Raw genomic sequence first — 21,311 nt, forward strand, 5'->3', positions numbered from 1 at the left:
ATGGTCTGGCGCGCATGCTCACCAGCCAGCTGCTCTCTTCTGGGTTCTGGTGCACACATGTGCAAGACGGAACCCGGAAGACCAGCTAGCGATAGTGTGAGCACCCACAGAGGGCTCTGCATGCAACTTCTGGCACACATGCCATAGGTTCGCCATTATGGCCCTAGTTTCCTAGGAAAGTTTTAAAAAAGGGTAAAAGTAGACAAGAAGCTTGGCATGCCACACATTAATGGTGGTACCAAATCCCACTGTGCCCCTGCAGGTTTTTTTTTTACCCTTTACCAGAAAGAAGTTAAAAACCAGTAAGTGAGAAGAAAAATACAACCCTTGGACTCGGTAACTGGCAACAGAGAGGTTAAAAAGAACTGATGAACAAATATTCAGTATTGTATTATCTAGAATGCATAAAGACACTTCATATGTATGCTGGCAATATGAACAACATGTAGGGACATTTATCACGCTTGATGAACAAGCTGAAAAGGCTGAAAATTTTTGGATCACAATATGTACTTTGAGACATAGAATTTTAAAGATTAATATTCTGTTAAAGCCAGAACTTTATGATTAATAGACAAGCAGTTAGAAAAAAAACCCATAGAAGATTATTTCAATATATGATCCAGCGGAAAGATTACTCTAGTCACAGAGAAAGAAAGATTCAACACAAGCCACTAAGGAGGAATAGTTGGTGTTGACAGATTTTGCGGAAATCAATTAAATAACTTATTTGATTAGAGAAAAAGCATCATCTACATTTATTGGTGAAGGGAAGCCTCTTATGGACATTTGCATAAAAGTGGGGGGGAATGAACTTGTGACAGGGTTTTGACAATTAGACAAGAAAGAATGTATAAAGAATAATATAATGTAACTTTAGAAAGAGAGGTTAAATATATATTTGCACTTACAACTGTTATGAAGAATACTGTAAGTTACATCTTCATGCCTTTTTCTTTATTTTATTTTCTTTCATTGTTTTGCTTTTACTTTTCTTTTCTTTTTCTGTTTACTGTTACCTAAGATTTTATGTACCTGTTTAAAAGTCTTAATAAAAGTTTTTTTTTTTTAAAAAGGAATATACTATCATATACTTGCAGGGCAAAGACTGGAGACAGGGAAGCAGGGCAAAATACAGTAATATTTACGTTTAGTTTTGTCATGTACCAAGCTGTCAGATTTGCCCCATTGTAACTCTACTGCATAACCCCTTCATTTACCTGCTGATGTTCTGATGCTGCCACTGAGCAGGGACCGAGTAGAGCTATCATTGCATGCGCTCAAATGCCATAAACATCTTATTTCTTGCTTGCCAGAAAAGAAACAAACACACAGCCCAGCCAGCTGGTCTTTTTTAAAATCATAATTGCCAATTACCAGCGAAGAACTGAATTTTACTGGCAAGAAATAATTAAAGCATCTTTATTTCTTGTTGCCTTCTATTTGTATGATTTTTTTTTTCAAAAAAAAGTTTTTTTTTAAGGAAATGAAATTATGTCAATTGATTTCACTGGCTATATAGTGTGGACACCCTGCTGATAAAACTACTATTAAGATATCATTAATTTCTGTCTTGTTATGAGTGAAGCTCAGAAAGCCAAAAATGTTTTCTGTTTTAAGTTGAAAATTGAAGTATAAACATATTTCAGGAAAGCTTTAGTCCCCCTGCCCCCTTATTTGTGCTTTTCAATTATTATATTACAGAAGGTTGGCAACAAAATTACATGCATGTTTGACAACTGCAAAAATGTAAATAATGCTACCCCATGTGTTAGCAATTGCATAAAATGTTCCATAGTTTCTTATTATTAAAAGGTGATTTTATTTAGAGAAGTTATTTCACAGTTTAAAATACTTTTAAAAAAAAAAAATAAGGAAGTGTAACCTGAACTTTGTGAAATTGGTGCCAGCTTGGGAAAAGCTGCTGTAACTAATAATCAATGTTACAGCAGACTGGATATGATAAATAGTAAATATAGCAAATATATAAAACTGCTGTATCACACATTTTTCCCATGTAGGTCAGATTATTATTTTCTTAATATTGCTTTTCAAATAACGGATTTCTAAAAGTCAGTGCAACTCCTTAAGATTTTTATCAGTAAGGTTTGATAAAACATCTTTTAACCTCTTTTAATCCAATTGAAATACACAATCCTTTTCACTAAACCTTAACTTTAATTCAAAAGCAGGGCCTGGAATTCCTTAGGTTTGTCTTAAAAGAGTCTTCCTTCATCAAAATTTCATTTACAAAGTTATACAACACTCTTACGTGATTCATTAAGATACACTAAATTGTCTAAAGAACACTATTTGGCTCGTGAAATTGCTTGGAACTAGAACTGCCAGCTAATTTATTCCCAAGCAAATTGGTGCTTTGGAGCACTTTTCAGTCACTCAAAAGGATTTTCTGTGGCTCTAAGTCAGAGATGCCAAAGTAAATAAGAACTCCAAATACAAAAATATTTTAAAGAAGGAAGAATGCTGGCCAAAATATCACACTGTCTCCGACTAGCACTGGACAAGTAATTCAGCAATAACTGCATTGTTTGGGACAATATACCTGAACTAATTATCTAGCAAAGAGTATTAGTGATCCTAAGTAGGAAGCAGGTGGAAATTCATTGTGTTTTTATTTTGAACTTTTAGACATATTGTTGAACTGAAATTTAGTAACCTGAAGTGTATATTCTTTTTTAAAATTTCCATATTCAGAAATGGGAAAAATTAATTAGGGGATAGTTAGTACAGAAATGTGTACGTCCATGAAAATGGTATTTGCAGAAATTGTGCCCAACTGCGAACACAAATAGGCACCATAATGATCCAGTGTGAATTCAATTAGTTCTTAAAAGATCAACCAGTCCTGTCTATCATAAAATGACTATGCTGAAACTGCTTAGGTCTGTTTACCGATGACTTTGGGGGTCACACTATCCAGAGGAAGTGATAAAAATCAATAATCAACCTGCCATAAGTGCACAGGGAAAAGATAAAGTAAAAAAAAATGTTTGAAAAAAATCTCTTCCACAAAGAAATGTTGCTGTTGAATTTTGGGGTAGGAGTCCTTCCAAAGAAAAAGGGAACAGCTGAGCTCTGGATAGCAAAATTACAGTTTTATTGGTGTCCCTGCCTCAGTCCTGCATTTCAATATGTTGTCTTCCATTCTAAAATACCAGTATCTGTTTGTGAAAGAAATATATTCCATTATACGCAGGTTAGCTAGCACCCAAGAAGCAAAACAATTTATAATTTAATGATATTTAAAGTTCAACATCATGTCATCATTTCAGAATTGCCAATTTAATGGCTTATTTTAAAAATGGGGTTTTCATAATTTTGTTTGTTTGAAAATAGATTTACACACAACCATAAATTGTTTCCATTTGAAAAAATATACATCTTCCAATAAGATGTAATCGCCTTTGCACATTTCACTACACAAAATTTGAATACATTTTGTGAAACAAGACTAATGCCACTGCATAAATAAATATCAGTTATTAAAACAACTTTCTGTAAATTTGGCAGTTTCAATTTCTTAGTGGGGTTTACTAATATGCTATTGATTATAAAGTTTTCCAATGTAAACTGAAAATTGTATGGATTCACACAAATACGTTTAATTCACTGGCAAATGTCCTATTCAACTTTTTTTTTGGGGGGGGAGGAGAGAGTCCATATTACTATTTATTTTTAAAAAAGTATCTGTTATAGAATAGGGATAATTGGATGTAGATTTTAGTTTGTTTTAAACCAATATATTCTAAGTATATTTAAACCAAATATATTCTAAGTATGAAGACTTAAGTTTCATACTCACAGCACCCTATATGGAGATTCTCAATCATGAAGTCATGGTTATCAGAACTGAAGAAGCTTCTTGGATGAGAAGCAAAACATTTGAAAAGTACCCTTGGACACACTAACCACAATGTAACTCACAAGGTCAAAGTTGGAAGAACTTTGCCTTCATGCATACTCTTATTGGTATGCTTGTTAAATGGGAAACATTTCCCCAATAAATAGCAGTTGTGCTATCAATATCAATCCACAATTAATTGTGTTAAACCTAAAGATGATCCAAAGCAACAATTACTGGGCTTCATCCAAGTAAAATTTATATTCCATATTTCCACTATATGAAGCAGTCCAAACCCAGCCCTTGTTAATCAATAGCTCTGGTCTGAATAGAATAGAATAGGCCAAGGGTGATTGGGCACACAAGGAATTTGTCTTTGGTGCATATGCTCTCAGTGTACATAAAACTGAGCATATATAAAACTGAATATACATTTGTCAAGAATCATAAGGTATAACACTTAAATGATAATCATAGGGTACAAATAAGCAATCAGGAAACAATCAATATCAATATAAATTGTAAGGATACAAGCAACAAAGTTACAGTCCTGCAGTCATACATGGGAGGAGATGGTGATAGGAACGATGAGAAGATTAATAGTAATGCAGCCTTAGTGAATGGTTTGACAGTGGTGAGGGAACTATTTCTTTAGCAGAGCCATGGCATTCGGGGAAAAAACTATTCTTGTGTCTAGTTGTCTTGGTGTGCAGTGCTCTATAGCGTAGTTTTGAGGGTAGGAGTTGAAACAATTTATGTCCAGGATGTGAGGGGTATGTAAATATTTTCACGGCCCTTTTTTTGACTCATGCAGTATACAGGTCCTCAATGGAAGGAAGGTTAGCAGTAATATATTTTTTTTGCAGTTCTAATTATCTTCTGAAATCTGTGTCTGTCTTGTTGGGTTGCAGAACCAAACCAAATAGTTATAGAGGTGTAGATGACTCAATAATTCCTCTGTAGAACTGTATCAGCAGCTCCTTGGGCAGTTTGAGCTTCCTGAGTTGGCACAGAAAGAACATTGTTTGTTGTGCTTTTTTGATGAGGTTTTTGTTGTTAGGTGTCCATTTCAGGTCTGGAGATATGAAGAACCTAGAAATTTGAAGGTGTCTATTGTGTTGTCTAGTCTTGTAAGAGGTGGTAGTATGGTAGGGTTTCTCCCAAAGTCTACCACCATTTCTACAGTTTTGAGTGTGTTCAGTTCCAGATTGTTCCAGTTGCACCACGAGGCTAGTTGTTCAACCTCCATCTGTATGTGGTTTCATCATTGTCTCGAATGAGACCAATCACCGTTGTATCATCTGCAAACTTCAGTAGTTTAACAAATGGATCGTTTGAGTCATTGGTATATATAGAGAAGTGTAGAGAGCACACAGCCCTAGGGGGGGCCTCCTGTGCTAATTGTACAGGTATCTGATATGATTTTGCCTAGCTTCACCTGCTGCTTCCTGTCTTTTAGGAAGCTTGTGATCCACTTACAAATGTGTTCAGATACCGCTAGCTGATTTAGTTTAGTTAGAAGAATGTCCGGTATGATGGTATTGAATGACAAACTAAAATCTACAAAGAGGAGCCCTGCATTTTTGGATATTCAAGATGTTGTAGGATGTAGTGCAGAGCCATCTTAACAGCATCAACTGTCAATCTATTTGCTCAGTATGCAAATTGTAGGGGGTCTGACAGCGGATCTGTAATGGTCTTCAAGTGGGACATCACTAGCTTTTCAAAGGTTTTTATAACTACAGATGTTAGAGCAACTGGTCTGTAGTCATTCAGTTCCTTGATGGTGGGCTTTTTCGGCACTGGGATGATAGTGGAGCCTTTGAAGCAAGAAGGAACAGGGCACATCTTAGTGATTAGTTGAAGATTCGGGTGAAGAATGGGGGCCAATTGGTCAGCCCTGGCTTTTAACCAAGAAGGAGTTATCTTGTCTGGGCCTGGTGCTTTTCCTGGCTTCGGTCTGTGAAATAGATCTTGCACTTCCTTTTCTGTGAACACCAGGGGTTGTGAACCCAATAGGATGGGGTCAGTTGCAGGAGGCTTGGCTGTTGTTGCTGTGTCTGGGATGGGGGTTGCGGAGATAGGTGGTGCAGTTTCCTTTCAAACTTGCAGTAAAACACATTCAGGTCATCTGCCAGTTGTTGATTTCCTTCACCCTGGGAAGGAGGTTTGCCTTAACCCGTGATATTTTTAAGAATTTTCCACATGTTTGCTGGTTCATTTGTTGAGAACTGATTCCTTAGCTTTTAAAACAGAAAACAGTAGCTTCTCTTTGCTGCTCTGATCTCCCTTGTTAATACATTTCTGGCCTGATTGTATAGCATTCCATCACCTTTTTTGTAGGCTTTCGCTTTGGAACGACGTAGCTGCTTAAATTTAGCTGTGAACCAAGGTTTATTGTTACTGTACATTCACAAGTTCCTGGTCAGTACACATAGGTCTTCACAGAAGCTGACATGTGATGTTACAGTATCTGTGAATTCATCCAGGTCTGCAGAGGTTTCTTCAAAAAATTTCCAGTCAGTGCAGTCAAGCCTGTAGTTTTAACTTTGCTTCCTCAGTCCAAGTCCTCACTGATTTAATTGTTGGTTTCATGGCTTTAAGTCTTTGTAAGTAGGTACAAGGTGAATCATGCAATGATCAGACTGGCCGCACAGCTGCTCGTGGTAAGGACCAATAAGCATCTTTTAGTGTTGTATTGCTGTATTAAACTGAATTTTAATACATGCCCCTCACTTACTCGAGCTGGCTGAATGTGAACAAGAACTTGGGATACAAGCTTTACTAATTTTAAATTTCCCCAAAAGATAAGCGGCCAGTGCAATATTCTCCATCTTAGTAAGGCTGCTAAGGCTATTCAGAATTCTGAAGAAAACATGGCTGAAGCCATCTTGCGCTGCCTCATAGTTGCCATTTGAAAGGCAGTGCAAGACCTGCATCTAAAAGCAGTCAAGCTGCCAGGTTGATGCGGTGAAAGACAAGCATTCTGCAGTCATAGTTAAAAGGATCTAAGGCTTTATCTCAGGGGTGTCCAAACTTGGCAACTTTAAGACTTGTGGACTTCAACTCCCAGAATTACCCAACCAGCTCTGCTGGCTGGGGAATTCTGGGAGTTGAAGTCCACAAGTCTTAAAGTTGCCAAGTTTGGACACCCCTGCTTTATCTGATGCATGAAACCAACAGAAAAAGTAACAAAGAAAGATTTAGCATAACTGAAAAACCACTGTGACCAATTTCACAATTCCTAAACTTCAACATGCAAGCATGCCAAAGAAGAAATTTCCTAACAGAACAATTAATCAGTGGAACAATTTGCCTCCACAAGCTGTGAATCTCCAACACTGGAAGTTTTTAACAAGAGATTGGACAACCATTTGTCTGAAATGGTATAGGGTTTCCTGCCTAAGCAGGGGGTTGGACTAGAAGACCTCCAAAGTCCCTTCTAATTCTGTTATTCTATTCTATTTTGTTCTGTTCCTACAAAAAGCATGTGCTTTGTAACATGGTGAGGACTTAAAAGCCACCCCCTTGTGTTATCTTTCAGTCTCTTGAACTCTTAAGATAAGGTGTCTTAAAAATCTGCAATACAGTGCAAACTGTATTCCATACTCCCTCCTTATTTTTTTATTTAGCGACTACACACGACAACCATTCTAAGAAAGGACATCTCTCCCACATTCCAACCATTCTAAGAAAGGACATCTCTCCCACATTCCACAACAGCTACACACCCACAAGTTCACATAATTCAGTATGTGCCTACTGCTGAAACAATCTTGGGGGGGAAAGATTCACACATGTGCAATTGCACCACCACGTCCTGTATGTTCTTCTACAAGTTAGTAATAGGGTAGAGACTTACAATATGGTGTATTGGAACATTCTGGAAGGAGCAAGATCAATTTTTATTTGTTGCCAGAACCTAGCAAAAAGAAAAGTCACTGCTTTGTGGGGATTACTAAACTTAGTTCAATAAGCTCTATCTGCTTCTGTTATCTGGGGCAGAATGAGAGATCTCCAGGATTATCTTTGTTAACTGAATTACAATAGGTGTATATTTAATATGATGTTTTTTGGCCAGCACACTACTTCAGTTCTTTCAAAATGAAAACAAAAAAACCAAGAATGTGCTGTATGCTAAAAGAACTCAAGATGTGATAATATAGCAGAAATATGGCACATACATTTTGATCAACACCTCAATGCAGGAAAAAAAATACAGATTCATTTTTATCTCAGGACAATAAGTATGTGATCAAAATGTCCTGAAATTCTACACATCCCCTGGCAACTATATGGGTAGGCAATCTGAATGGAAAAATTATATCAAAATATACTTAATTTAGTATTTTTCTCTCACAGTTCCTTGGTCTCAATTCCACACATATAAGCTGCTACCAACAAAGGAATTATATCTTTATTTACCCTTTTCTAGATTAATTAGAGCTTCAGGGAAATGTGGCCACTTATATCTGGGAAATGACAGAGAAAAGGGATTATAAATCCCTTTCTGTTTTTACAACTGCTTGCAAGTGCTTTGAAATTAAAAGACCTAGAGGCACTTATGTTACATAATACCGTATAAAGATTTTATCTAGTTATAGCACAAACCAAATTATTTTCTTGAAGTTTAACTGATGTCTTTCCACAAATATTTACTGGCAAAACATGTCTCCTATCTATCAGCAATGGGTCAATTATTAGATTAGAATACCTTTGTTACCATTAACAATATAATCTATTTATTAGTGGCAGAATCGAATTTTTAATAATAAAATGTGTAAATGAAAAGTTGACGATCTTATGGGGATGCTATCCAGGGCTGTATTTAGTCTACTGACCACGGATTGAACACCTGCAGCATCCCCATAATCATGTGATTAAAATTCAGATGCTTGACAACTGGTTCTATTTATGACTGTTGCTGTGTCCTAAAATGAAGTAATCACCTTTTGTGACCTTCTGACAAGCAAACTCAGTGGGAAAGCCAGTTTCACTTAACAACCAGGTTACTAACTTATCAACTATAGTGACTGACTTAACAATTGAGGCAAGAGAGATTGTAAAATGAAGTAAAACTCACTTAACAAACGTCTCACTTCACAACAGAAATTTTGGGCTCAATTGTGACCATAAGTTGAGGACTACCTCTGCACTTATGCTTGTGCCTTGCTAGGAAGATAAAAAATGCAAAGTATTATCTGTCAAATGATCATGGTGGATGGAGCTACTAAAAAAAAATTCAAGAAGAGGATGGGAGGATTTGATCTTATGGATAAATTAATTAAAAACCACCAACGAATCAATGTATGCATTTAAGGATCTTTATTTCCTTATTTAAATAAAATGATTATTGTTCTTCAGTTGGTACACTGCTTTAATCTTCTACTGTCTTGCTTAAAATAACACAATCAGCAAAGGAAGTATTCATCATTATTCGTCCTGAAATAAGGCTGAAAAACAGTTACTTGGCAATGATGTCCCAACAAACCTGATGCCAATGTCTCAATTGGTACCAATGTCTCAGCCAACTTACACAGCCTTGCCAGGTTGGGATCAAAATAATAATTTGCAGCAATTCAAGCATACAAACAGATGACTCAGAACTTTTATAACAAGAAACCGAGAATGCTGAGTTACCTGCAACAACAACAAAAGCAATTGTCCCGCCCCTGCCAGTCACATTGGGTACAGCAAATATTTTCTGTTCTGACATTTCAAGTTGCTGGTCTGAACAATGAAAACTGAAATATGAATTAAACAATTTATCGGGTGAATCATCATACACTACCAGGTTCTGTGGTGCAAAAGTTTCTCAAATTCTGATGAGTAGCTAGTAGTTTTAATATAGAAAAGGAATGTTAAAATGTGCCCTTTATTTGAAGAGTTCTTTGCAAGGGCATTTGAAGCAGGCATTCAATCTATTTCCTACCTTAGCATTTCATAAATCCAATGCCGTGCAGATAGGTTAGACGATGCACTGTGGCTATTTTAATTGCACAGCACAAGGAAGGTGGTTTTAAATCCCAATGAACTAGTTAGAATCACCTTCCATGGAATAGTTATCATAGTCTCCAGTTACCCGCCTTGCTTCTCTTGAGGAAAGATTATTGATCTCACATTCAAGATCTCCAGACCAGAACGGACTTACTGCTCCTTACTTAACAGATAAAGCGGACTAAATCTGTGACTATGAAATCAGGCAATGTGCCTTTCACAGTTAAGACAACTTTTGAAGAAAATATAAATCACATTATCTATCATGGCTACCTATATAAAGTCTTCAACGTATTTTAGTGCTTTACTGGACCTACATCTTTCTATAGTCCTGTTAAATAGAAGCTTCAGTCACTCAGAGGCATTCAAGATTCTGATTCCTGCTGTTTTGATCATCAGATAATTTTCTGTCTTGATTTTGCGCTCTATGCCCGATTTATTTGCATTGCTTTGCTATTTAAGTCCGAATAATCTATTCCAACAGACTCTGGTATGCCAAATCTAATAACTCTAGCATTCTCTGTAAGCCTCATATAACTACAGAATATTCAACAATAAGGTTAACTAGGAAAATCAAAAGCAGACAAAACTTAACAGTCCTATTAATGAATGTTCTTAGAAACTGTGCATTTTTGAAGTTTAGACTGATGAGTTTTAATATTGCTATGTTTCTCAAAAAGCTTGAGTTTAACATAAGGGCAACTGGAAAAAAACCAATTTTAAATTACTCTGCATTCTAAAAGTCTTATTTAAAAATTATTTTTACACAAGTATTTTATGCAAACCCTTCAAAAATTTAAGCTGACAAAATCAACTAATTTGTATACAAGAAACAAATAAACAAGCTGCCCTTTTTAAAAGTCTTCCTATATACTGTTTAGGAAGGGAAAATACCTTTCTTTTGTCCCAACAAAAGAATCACATCTGCAAAAGGCTCTTCACTTTTATCTTGAGACTACAGTCCTGTGGTATTTAATTACCCTGTCAAGAGCACTAAATGGTTTGGCACCAAGCCCTTTCACTCAATCTCTGCTGATTGATAGCATCAATAAAATTCACTCACTTTAATTAAACTTCCAAATAGGATCTCATTTTGCCACTTGGTAGGATCAATGTTCTATGATATGGAAAGAACAGAACACAAAGGTTGTAAAGGTGCTTCTTCCTCACCTTCACACTTCATTTCCTTCAGATATTCTAAAGGGGTTTTATACAATACGTACATATTTTACAGTTCTCTTGTCATATTCGCTAATAAAAAAAAATCACAACTGAAAACTCTCATCTACCTATGGTTATTTGACACATGAGCACAAACGTGCATATATGCAAACATATACATTAAGAGTATAGTATTTTCTTGCAAAGCTGTCTTATCAGTCCTAGTGATAGTTCTATTTTAAACAATTAACTCATTGAAAAAGAGATGCGTATATTAAAAAAATTATAATAAATATGGAAGTCTCTTCAACAGGATGTGTAATTGGTATATTTATTCTGAAAAAAAATTGTTGCTGCGAGTGCTAGTAAAATAGACTGCATCGTGTTGAAATTCACTGAGTTATGATATGCTTTCAAGGGTTTTTAGGCATGTATTGTATTGCGCTTGTCAATATATTAATTTTCTTAAAATAAAATCCAAGTTTTAGAGAATTAACTTCCAGAGGCAAATGACACTAACTCTGATCATTGTGTGCCTCTTCCACAGTGAAAATTGTTGCAAAGAGAAACCAACGAGATAATTTTATCTTTGGATTAGAAGGAGTGGGATGAACTTTTCAAATTCCTCTTACTCATTCCTTCATAATGCATTTATAACTTTTAAATACCAAGAAGTGGGAAGAAAACCTACTTAATTAATTTGATTAAAAAGAACTATATTACTTTGACAGGTAACAATGTTACATAAACACAGGGGTGCCACAGGGGTCGGTCCTCTCGCCACTCCTGTTCAACACATATATGAAGCCGCTGGGTGAGATCATCCGTGGTTTCGGGGTGGGATACCATCTGTACGCTGATGATACTCAGCTGTACTTTTCCACCCCGAACCACCCCAACGAGGCCATCGAAGTGATGTCCCGGTGTGTGGAAGCCGTACGCATCTGGATGGATGACAACCGACTCAAACTCAACCCCTCCAAGACGGAGTGGCTGTGGGTACCGGCTCCCCGGTTCAGCCAATTAATTCCATCATTGGCCATCGGGGGCATTCAACTTGCCCCCGTGGAGCGGGCGCGCAATTTGGGCGTCCTCCTGGATGCCCGGCTGTCCATGGATGACCATGTGACAGCCGTGGCAAGGGGGGCGTTCCACCAGGTTTGCCTGGTGCGCCAATTGCGCCCCCTACTGGACCGGGACGCCTTACGCACAGTCACTCATGCGCTGGTGACGTCTCGCTTGGACTACTGTAACGCTCTCTACATGGGGCTTCCCTTGAAATGCACCCGGAGGCTACAGTTGGTCCAGAACGCAGCCGCGCGGGTAATTATGGGGAGTACTAGGTACTCCCATGTGACACCATTCCTGCGCGAGCTGCACTGGCTTCCTGTGGTCTATCGGGTGCGTTTCAAGGTTTTGATAACAATCTTTAAAGCGCTCCATGGCTTAGGACCTAGTTACTTGCGGGATCGTATTCTGCCCCATACATCCCTGCGACCAATCCGCTCGCACAGAGAGGGCCTCCTCCAGGTGCCGTCCACCAGACAGTGTCGAGGGGCGGCGCCTAGGAGTAGAGCCTTCTCTGTGGCGGGCCCAGCCCTGTGGAATGACCTCCCCCCGGATATTAGGAATACCTCTGACCTCCGCTCCTTTCGTGTAAAGCTCAAGACCCACCTTTTTCAAGTTGCTGGCCTGGCTCAACTTTGATCCAACTATATCGCTCCTGACGGGTTTTTTATTTGGGGTATTTTAATTGCATTCAATTTATTTAGGGTTTTTTAAACATTGTGTTTTTACTTGTTTTTATCTATCAGTTCACCTCCTCCTTGTATATGTCGTATATATGTCTTGGTATATGTTTTGTTATATGTATGTCGATATATTTATTTCCTATGTTTTGTTGTACGCCGCCCCGAGTCCTTCGGGAGAGGGTGCGGCTAAGAAATAAATATTTATTATTATTATTATTATTATCAATGGTGGTCAGTTCTAAAATATTACATGAATACAACTTGGAAAAGAATTATCTGACCATCCTTAGTTCTATAGAAACTAAGGTGCTTTATACAGTAAGATAGGAATGGATAACTTATGGCCTGTAGACTAATTTTAAAAGTTCCCTGCAAGAAGTCAGCTCAAGATTTTGCCAAGAGCCATTTCTTTCTTCCCTGAAACTTGCTGCTTGGGAGATTGAGATGGAGAGAGCAAGGTGGCACAATGGTTAGAGTGCAGTACTGCAGGCTACTTCAGCTGATTGCTAGTTGCAGTTTGGCAGTTCAAATCTCACCGGCTTAATGTTGACTCAGCCTTCCATCCTTCCGAGGTTTGGGTAAAATGAGGACCCAGGTTGTTGGGGGCAATAGGCTAACTCTGTAAACCGCTTAGAGAGGGCGATGAAAGCATTATGAAGCGGTATACAAGTCTAAGTGCTATTGCTATTGCTAAAACAAGAATAACTATATCTAAAAGGAGAACAGGTATATGTACCCATTCCTTAAGTAAGTTCCACCCACCACATGCCCCACAACCTGGCCCTGAGAAAATGCTCTACAGGTTGTCTTCGACTTACAACAGTTCATTTAGTGACTATTCAAAATTACAACAGCACTGAAAAAAGTGACTGTTTTTCACACCTACGACCATTGAAGCATCCCCATGGTCACGTGATCAAAATTTGGAAGCTTGGCAAAGGACTCATATTTATGACAGTTGCAGTGTTGTGGGTTCATGTGATCTGCTTGTGTGATCTTCTGATCAAGTCAATGAGGAAGCCAGATTCACTTAACAGCCAAGTTACTAACTTAACAACTGTGGCAAGAAAGGTATAAAATGGAGCAAAATTCACTTAACAAATGTTTCATTTAGAAACAGAAACGTTGATCTCAGTTGGTGTCGTAAATCAAGGATTACCTGTAATTCCCAGAAAGGGGGAGGGGGAGAAATGCTTTTTGATTACGGGATTTCACTGGTTGAGAAACAAGTGTAAAATGTTATTTCAACACTTCTACATTACATGCTTTCTCTGTGACTGATAATGACTAGGCCCTCCTCATAGATTTCAATCCCCATTGAAAGCTGATGAGTAGAAATATTGGATGTTGACATCCAATATAGCATGTAGCAAAGTACCAGCTCTGATTCATGGGGAGCACACAAATACCATTTATGAACATTTAAGATATACTTTACCCATTTGCAGCATATTTTGCCTTCTCTTAAATGTGTCCTTCTCATTTAATGAGGAATAAATGGATAGCCTCATTACCGACATGACTTCCTGAACAATGAGCATTTTACTTTGTTTTCATGAGGATTAGAATACAGGTTATAGCCACAATTGAGCCCAAACTATCTGTTGTTAAATGAGACATTTGTTAAATGAGTTTGCCCCATTTTATGACCTTTTTGCCACAGTTGTTAAGTGAATCACTTCAGTTGATAAAGTTAGTAACATGGCTGTTAAGTGAATCTGGTTTCGCCATTGATTTTGCTCGTCAAAACATTGCAAAAGGTGACCATATGACCCAGGGACACAGCAACAATCATTAAGTATGAACCATCTGAATTTTGATCACATGACCAGGGGGTCTTAAGTGTGAAAAATGGCCATAGGTCACTTTTTTCAGTGTCATCATAACTGTGAATGGACACTCCAAGCAGCGCCTAGGAGAACGAACTGTTGTAAGTCAAGGAGTACCTGTACTTGCATCTGATGTGACCCAATATATCAGTATTCACTCTGGTCTAGGTAAAGAACCTATTGTACCAATCAAATTCATTCAATCTCTTTTTAAAACATTTTGTGCAAAAAGCAGACACTCCAAAATCCAGATTTATTACCTCAGAAGAAGGAAAATATAGCCAGCTGTGATTTCAGATACCAATGAGAGGATGATCTAACTTTCCCGATACCTTTTTCACTTAAAATCTACAGTATATGTCAAATGACAAGAAAATCAATGTATTATTTTAGGAAAGCGGAAAACAATTGTGACTCATAGTCTAGAAGTCTCCCCAAGCACCCCATTTGTTACCTCCAAACCTCTCCCACTGCAACAAGTACATTTCAATGACTGTTCCAAAGACATAATCAGCTGTGCCTCCTACAGCCCTCAGGCAAGGCAAAAAATGAATTTATTTAGAACTCTTCTGTCTATGAAAACCATGAGGGAATTCAAAGAAGGAAAATTCAGCTGCTGGGAACATTTATCAGGGAAGTGTTAAATATAGTGCTTTCTATTTTATAATGTTGTCAATATTAATACAATATCACATAACTTGATAGATACTGGGATTTTCTTTTGATATGGTTGCAAATAGATGCAATGTCAGGCCTGCAGCCAGGTTCCTTTTGGGATCTTTGGTCTGCCATGCTTCAAAGTGAAACACATCCTGGCAGGGAAGAACTTGTTGGCGGATGCCTTGTCAAGAAAACCGCAGTACGATAGTAAGAAGGAAGAAGTGGTTCACCCCATCCTTTCTTCCTCCCACCAGAAGGCGGCCCAAGTCACCACCCGAAGCCAGGATAAGCTGATGACAGTGATGAAATCGCTACTCCCAGCAGACCCGTGGCTCCACAATAACAAGGACATCCTAGCGATGAAAGATGGCTTAGCCTGGAAGTGGTCCAAACTTTACATCCCCACGGGGTTGAGGCTGGAAGTTCTACAGCGAAGCCAGGATGCGAAACTAGGCGGCCACTTTGGATTCCTACAAATGCTCCACCTCGCCAGGCACCAATTTTGGTGGCCAAAGATGAAATCGGAAGTGGAAGATTACGTAAAAAGCTGTGCTACTTGTGTGATAATGAAAATATGGCCAGGAAAGCCCCCTGGACTACTACAATGGGTGGCCAGCCCTAGTCGACCATGGGAAGAGATCACAATGGACGTCATCATCGAGCTCCCAGACAGCAGCAGGAATAGAGTAATCTGGACAGTTATTGATTTGTTTTCCAAGCAGGCGCATTTCATCACTTGCTCAGGATTGCCATCCGCAAAGAAATTAGCGAAAATATTTGTGAAACACATTTATCGCTGGCACGGAGTGCCCAGGAAGATCATTTCAGACCACGGAGTCCAGTTCACCGCCAAGTTCTGGAGAGAGTTCCTGAGGTCCATTGGGTCCACACAAGGACTGAGCTCAGTGTTTCATCCAAGCACGAACGGAGCAGCGGAGAGGGCTAATGCGATGGTGGAACAATACATCCACTGTTATGTGGACTATCAGCAAGACAACTGGTCGGACTTGCTATCCTTCACCAAAGTGGAGTACAGCAACGCAGTCCATAGCAGCATTGGGTTAACTCCTTTCCAAATTACCAGTGGCATGGAATTTGTTCCCATGCCTGAGCTGCGTAGAGAACCTCCCTCCTCCATGTCTCTGACTGAATGGATGGACACGCTAAAGAATGGACACTTGACCAGAACTGGATGGGTAGAACTGCTAGCATGGCAGTGGGAGATTGGATCATGTGATGGACTTGTGGGTGTGGGGGCAAGATCTTGAACTTTCAATTGGGTGGGGAAAATCAGGAAGCTTTCAGATTCGGGTTTTCCCAGATGTGCCAACATGACTCTCTTAATAAATTGGAATTTTGAGCAATACTTTGCCTTGGACTCTGATTTAATTTTGGATGTTATTTGGAACCCTGACATGCAAACTGCCTGTGTAAGCTCTGGCAAACAAAGGCAATAACTTGTGAACAAATTATAATTAGTTCCGAAACTATATAGCTTCTGGAAATACATAGGACAGGTTACTCAAGCTATTTTATTCTAAGCATTAATTTTCATCTCAAAAGTTTACATACTTTTATAGTTTTGGTTTGAAGTCTCAATCCGTTCAGAGTATTGATTGCCTTTTCAGCATCCTTAGGGTCAATGTAATTCACAAATCCATATCCCAAACTCTGTCCTGGAAATTAAGAAAAGATGAGAAAGAAAAAAAATTACATGAGTACATAAAGAACTCACATTCGTGTTTGAATTCTGTAATAATAATTATTTAAAGGTACTAGGTGAGAAAAAACAACTTCAACAATTTGGGTAGCATGCTCACTGAGACAGGAAAAAAATAAAAAACACATTTAAAAGATAACTATGCTATAACTATATTTAACAATCAGTAAGCAAGTTTATGAGCAAGATATTACTCATATATCTATTATTTATTCTTCCAATTCATCCACAATCCACAATTTTCTATCCACACTTTTCTAAAGCAGTAGCTATCAACAAACCAAGACAAGGACTGACAAAAACAAAAAGAGAACACTAGTTCACCTTCTACCTATAACAAGATTCTGAGGCATCTATGACAACCCTCCACAGCCAACTCGCTGTGGCCAACACACCATGGCCAACTTGCTCTAAGAGAACTCACCATGGCCAACTTGCCATGGGAGAAGAGTTACACTAATATCAAAGAAATGGCGTAATAGAATAATTAAAGAAAGGCTGCAAAAGGAGGGACCAAATGAAATGTGAATGACAAACATTAAAATAAGCTTTTATTTATTTTAAATAATTAAATGGAATTGTTAAATTGTCCTGCAGTGAGGTATCTCCCTGGTGAGTTGCATGGCAAGTTATCTTGCAGTGAGTTGGCCAAGCTGAGTTGGCCACAGGAAGCTGGTTTTGGCAAGTTGCCCCATTTCGACTCTGAGGACTAAGGGCCCTTAGAGCAGTAGAACAACAGATCAGGAATATAACCAGTACAGGTAGACCTCCACTTACAACAGTTCATTTAGTGATAGTTCAAAGTTACGACAACATTGAAAAATGTGACTTATGATCATTTTTTACAGTTATGACCTTTATAGCATCCCACGATCATGTGATCAAAATTGAGATCCTTGGCAGCTGGTGTTCTAACCTAGGCTTCCTGATACAGTAAAAAGCACACACTTAGTCCCAAAAACCCTCTTTTTATTTCAAAGGCTGTGAATTACGTTCATTCACAGCCCGTAATGAGTCCCAAATAATTGTAAAGACTTCCGAAGTAGGCTGCCAAAATCCTTCGGGATAAGGGTGATAAGCAACCAACTTTATCTTCCTTGAAACACTGCCAAAGACTTAATTGGCAATTAGCTTGGCAAAGTCACACGGAGCAAAGAGTCAAAATGGAGGTTCGGAAGGTAAAGTGACCAGCATGAACCAAGTTGCTTTCTGTAAAGGCTCATGTGCCTTTGCTCCTCCTTTATGTCCTGGGGGGGGGGGGGCAATCACCTCCAAGCCTTATTTCCGAGTTGCCCCTTCTTTCTTAACTGTTGTTGCCTTATGGCAGCTCTGTGCATGCGTGCATTGGAAACAGGGGAAACTGTTCCTCTGTCTCACTGCTGTCTGAATCTGGAGGCTCCGGAGGCAGCATATAACTCCCATATGGTACTGGCCCTCTCTCTGTCTCTGACGCAGAGCCCTGCTGCCAGCTCCTGAGGCCGCTGGCGGACCACAACAGCTGGTTCATATTTATGACCACTGCTGTGTCCCAAGATCATGTGACCTCTTTTGCAACCTTCCGACAAGCAAAGTCAATGGGGAAGCCAGATTCACTTAACAACCGGGCTATTAACTTATCAATTGCAATGATTCACTTAACAACTGTGGTAAGAAAGGTCGTAAAATGGGACAAAACCCACTTAACAAATATTTCACTTAACAATAGAAAATTTGGACTCAATTGTGGTCATAAGTCAAGAACTACCTATATCTAAATTTTTTGAGTAATGAATCACAATCCATTAGAAAAGGCAGATAAAATCTATAAAATAGAATGAGCAAACCTTTTCAGGTAGTGGGCAATATCACATTATTTTGTTTAACCCCCAAAAATCAGGGTAAAATAAGAAAAAAAAAACAGCTTGAAAGTAATTTGACAAAGAATAACAATCACAAAGCAATCACACTTCAAAGTCAGCATGTAGAGCAAAAACCGCTTGTCTATAGAGATCAAATCTAACATCTTCTGCAATGGCTGAAGTTTAATTGCAATAAACTGCAATGGCACAAAACCTCACTATTTTCACATGGATCACTTAGTAGGAAAGTCAATCTTAAAATTACATGATTTCACATAATTTCATAGGGACAAAGTAGCAACTTTAGAAATGATTTAATTTCAAAATGCCCAGAATTTCATGGTATAGCAGGTGAAATCATGAATGTGAGTGAACTAGATTCCTCCTAAATTTTGATCCTTTAAAAATAAACATTGCTAGCTCTGAGAAATTCTTCAAATTGTGAACACAGTCATATTTGTCTCAGTGAAAAGGAAAAGTACCATGACTGAAAAACTGCAGAAATTACTGAAACAAGGCTATTTCCGTATCATGAATACATTTTTATCATTTGATAAAAACATATGGTTTTTAGATTTGCATTCTACATTTCCAACAAATGGTGGCAGACAAGAATTAAACATTTAAACATAAATCAAAGGCAGAGTAAACTAAAGCAAGCTAAGGAAAGATTCATGAAAGAAAACTCAGTCAACAATCCCAGGTACAAATTGCATTATATATTTCTGCATCACCTCAGGATCCAAAGAGCTACTCTGAGTGTCTAACATTGTCTAGCTACTTAGGCCTTTTCTACAAAGGATTCACTGACTCCTACACAATGTTTTTAGATGTTTAGTGAGGAATATATAAACCTCCTAAAAAATCTTGAGAAAATATCTCCGAAGAACTTAATGGATAAAACATAGACTTTGCTAAACCAAAATCCATTTCTTGAATAAAATACTATCTAGTAAAGATGCTGGCTATTTTATCCTTTTTAATAATCCCTGTAATTTTCTAAATAACCCATGAAAACATATTCCCACCTAAGAGAATGCTAACACAGAATATGTTTTTGAAATCTTTCTGATCTGTGAATTTTTAGATGTGTGAACTCAACTTTCAATTTTCTCAATAATGGAAAATTATAGACCACCCAGCCACAAGCAAACCTGTTAAATAATATTATCAGAAACCTGTAATTTCATTTCTTTTTGGCTCAATTTTGAATCATCCTCCCTCTCCCCCCTTTTTTAAAAAGATAATGCTTTAAGGATTTAACCAAATGGATTATAGTCAATGAAAGGCAACTTCATAATAAATAAGCTAATCTTTAAAGGATCAGAGGAGGAACTCTATTTCGGTGCAGTATACTACTATTCTCACTGCTGTGGAAGCTGTTTGTAAGCAGAAAGAATTAAGATATATGTGATTCACATCTATAATTGAAAAAAGATGGCACAATATATAAATAAGATGCAAGAATGATGTATAGCAAGCAGAAGCAAAAGCTATATCTAAAAAGATAGCCAGCATATGCATTGTCTAATGATAAGTAATAATAGCAAATATATAATATCCAAGAAAATAGTAGGCGTTGTAAGCAGAATTCAATTACGGAAACAACAAAGCAAGAATATAATCCATAATACAAGCTCCAGGCAGACATCAAAGCATTAAAACAAAGAAGCTGTTGATATACCAAGGTATCAGTGACACTGGAGGTTCTTGAAAGAATAAAATATTGGGCCTTTGGACTCCTGGATTTCATTACTTTCATGAATCAACCTTGGAAGATCAACAAGGGGCAGATATTTTAGAAGTGAGTCAATTTTTGTGTGAACTGAACGCATGCCATATTACTGAAACAGATCAAAATTAGCACTACGCTGACAGAAAACTGATATATTCTCCTCAGCAGCTGGCTTGCCAAGTTCCTAAAGAATCTATACAAGTAGAAAAACCTCAAATAACCATTTCAACAGCTTGCTACAAGCAAAGTAGAAACGGAAATGATTTAATAATTTACTGAACAGGATTTACATCTTGCTCCAACTAATGGTGAAGGAACCTCCTACTCCCACTTAGGCATTACAGATAAATTAGTCCTCGATATACGACTATAATCGAGCCCAACATTGCTGTTGCTAAGCGAGACAGTTGTTAAGTGATTTTTTCCCCATTTTACAACTGTCTTGCCACAGTTGTTAAGTGAATCACTGCAGTTGTTAAATTAGTAACATCGGTTGTTAAGTGAATCTGACTTGGTTGCAAAAGGTGATCACATGACCTCCAAGGCACAGCATTCATCATAAATGTGAGTCAGTTATCAAGCATCTGAATTGTGATCATGTAACTATGGAGAGGCTGCAACAGTTGTGAGTGTGAAAAATGGTCATGTCACTTTTTCAGTGCTGTTGTAACTTTGAACAGTCACTAAATGAACTGCAAGAATTATTTGTACATTGTACACAGGGAGACTTATTTCCCCATACATTCAGGCTGAAAAAT

General features: G+C 38.0%; 1 protein-coding gene across 15 annotated transcripts in view; it reads right to left on the reverse strand.

The window, feature by feature from the left end:
• The window catches only part of ELAVL2 (ELAV like RNA binding protein 2), a 203,093-nt gene that overhangs the window by 21,395 nt on the left and 160,387 nt on the right, over nt 1–21,311 (reverse strand). For all 15 annotated transcript variants that reach the window (XM_081942742.1, XM_081942734.1, XM_081942741.1 and 12 more), the window contains one exon: nt 16,833–16,936. In XM_081942742.1, the coding sequence (XP_081798868.1) occupies nt 16,833–16,936 (104 nt within the window). The remainder of the gene's footprint in view (nt 1–16,832; nt 16,937–21,311) is intronic.

Source organism: Natrix helvetica (assembly GCF_964273705.1).
Source record: "Natrix helvetica genome assembly, chromosome: 2".
Taxonomy (NCBI): domain Eukaryota; kingdom Metazoa; phylum Chordata; class Lepidosauria; order Squamata; family Natricidae; genus Natrix; species Natrix helvetica.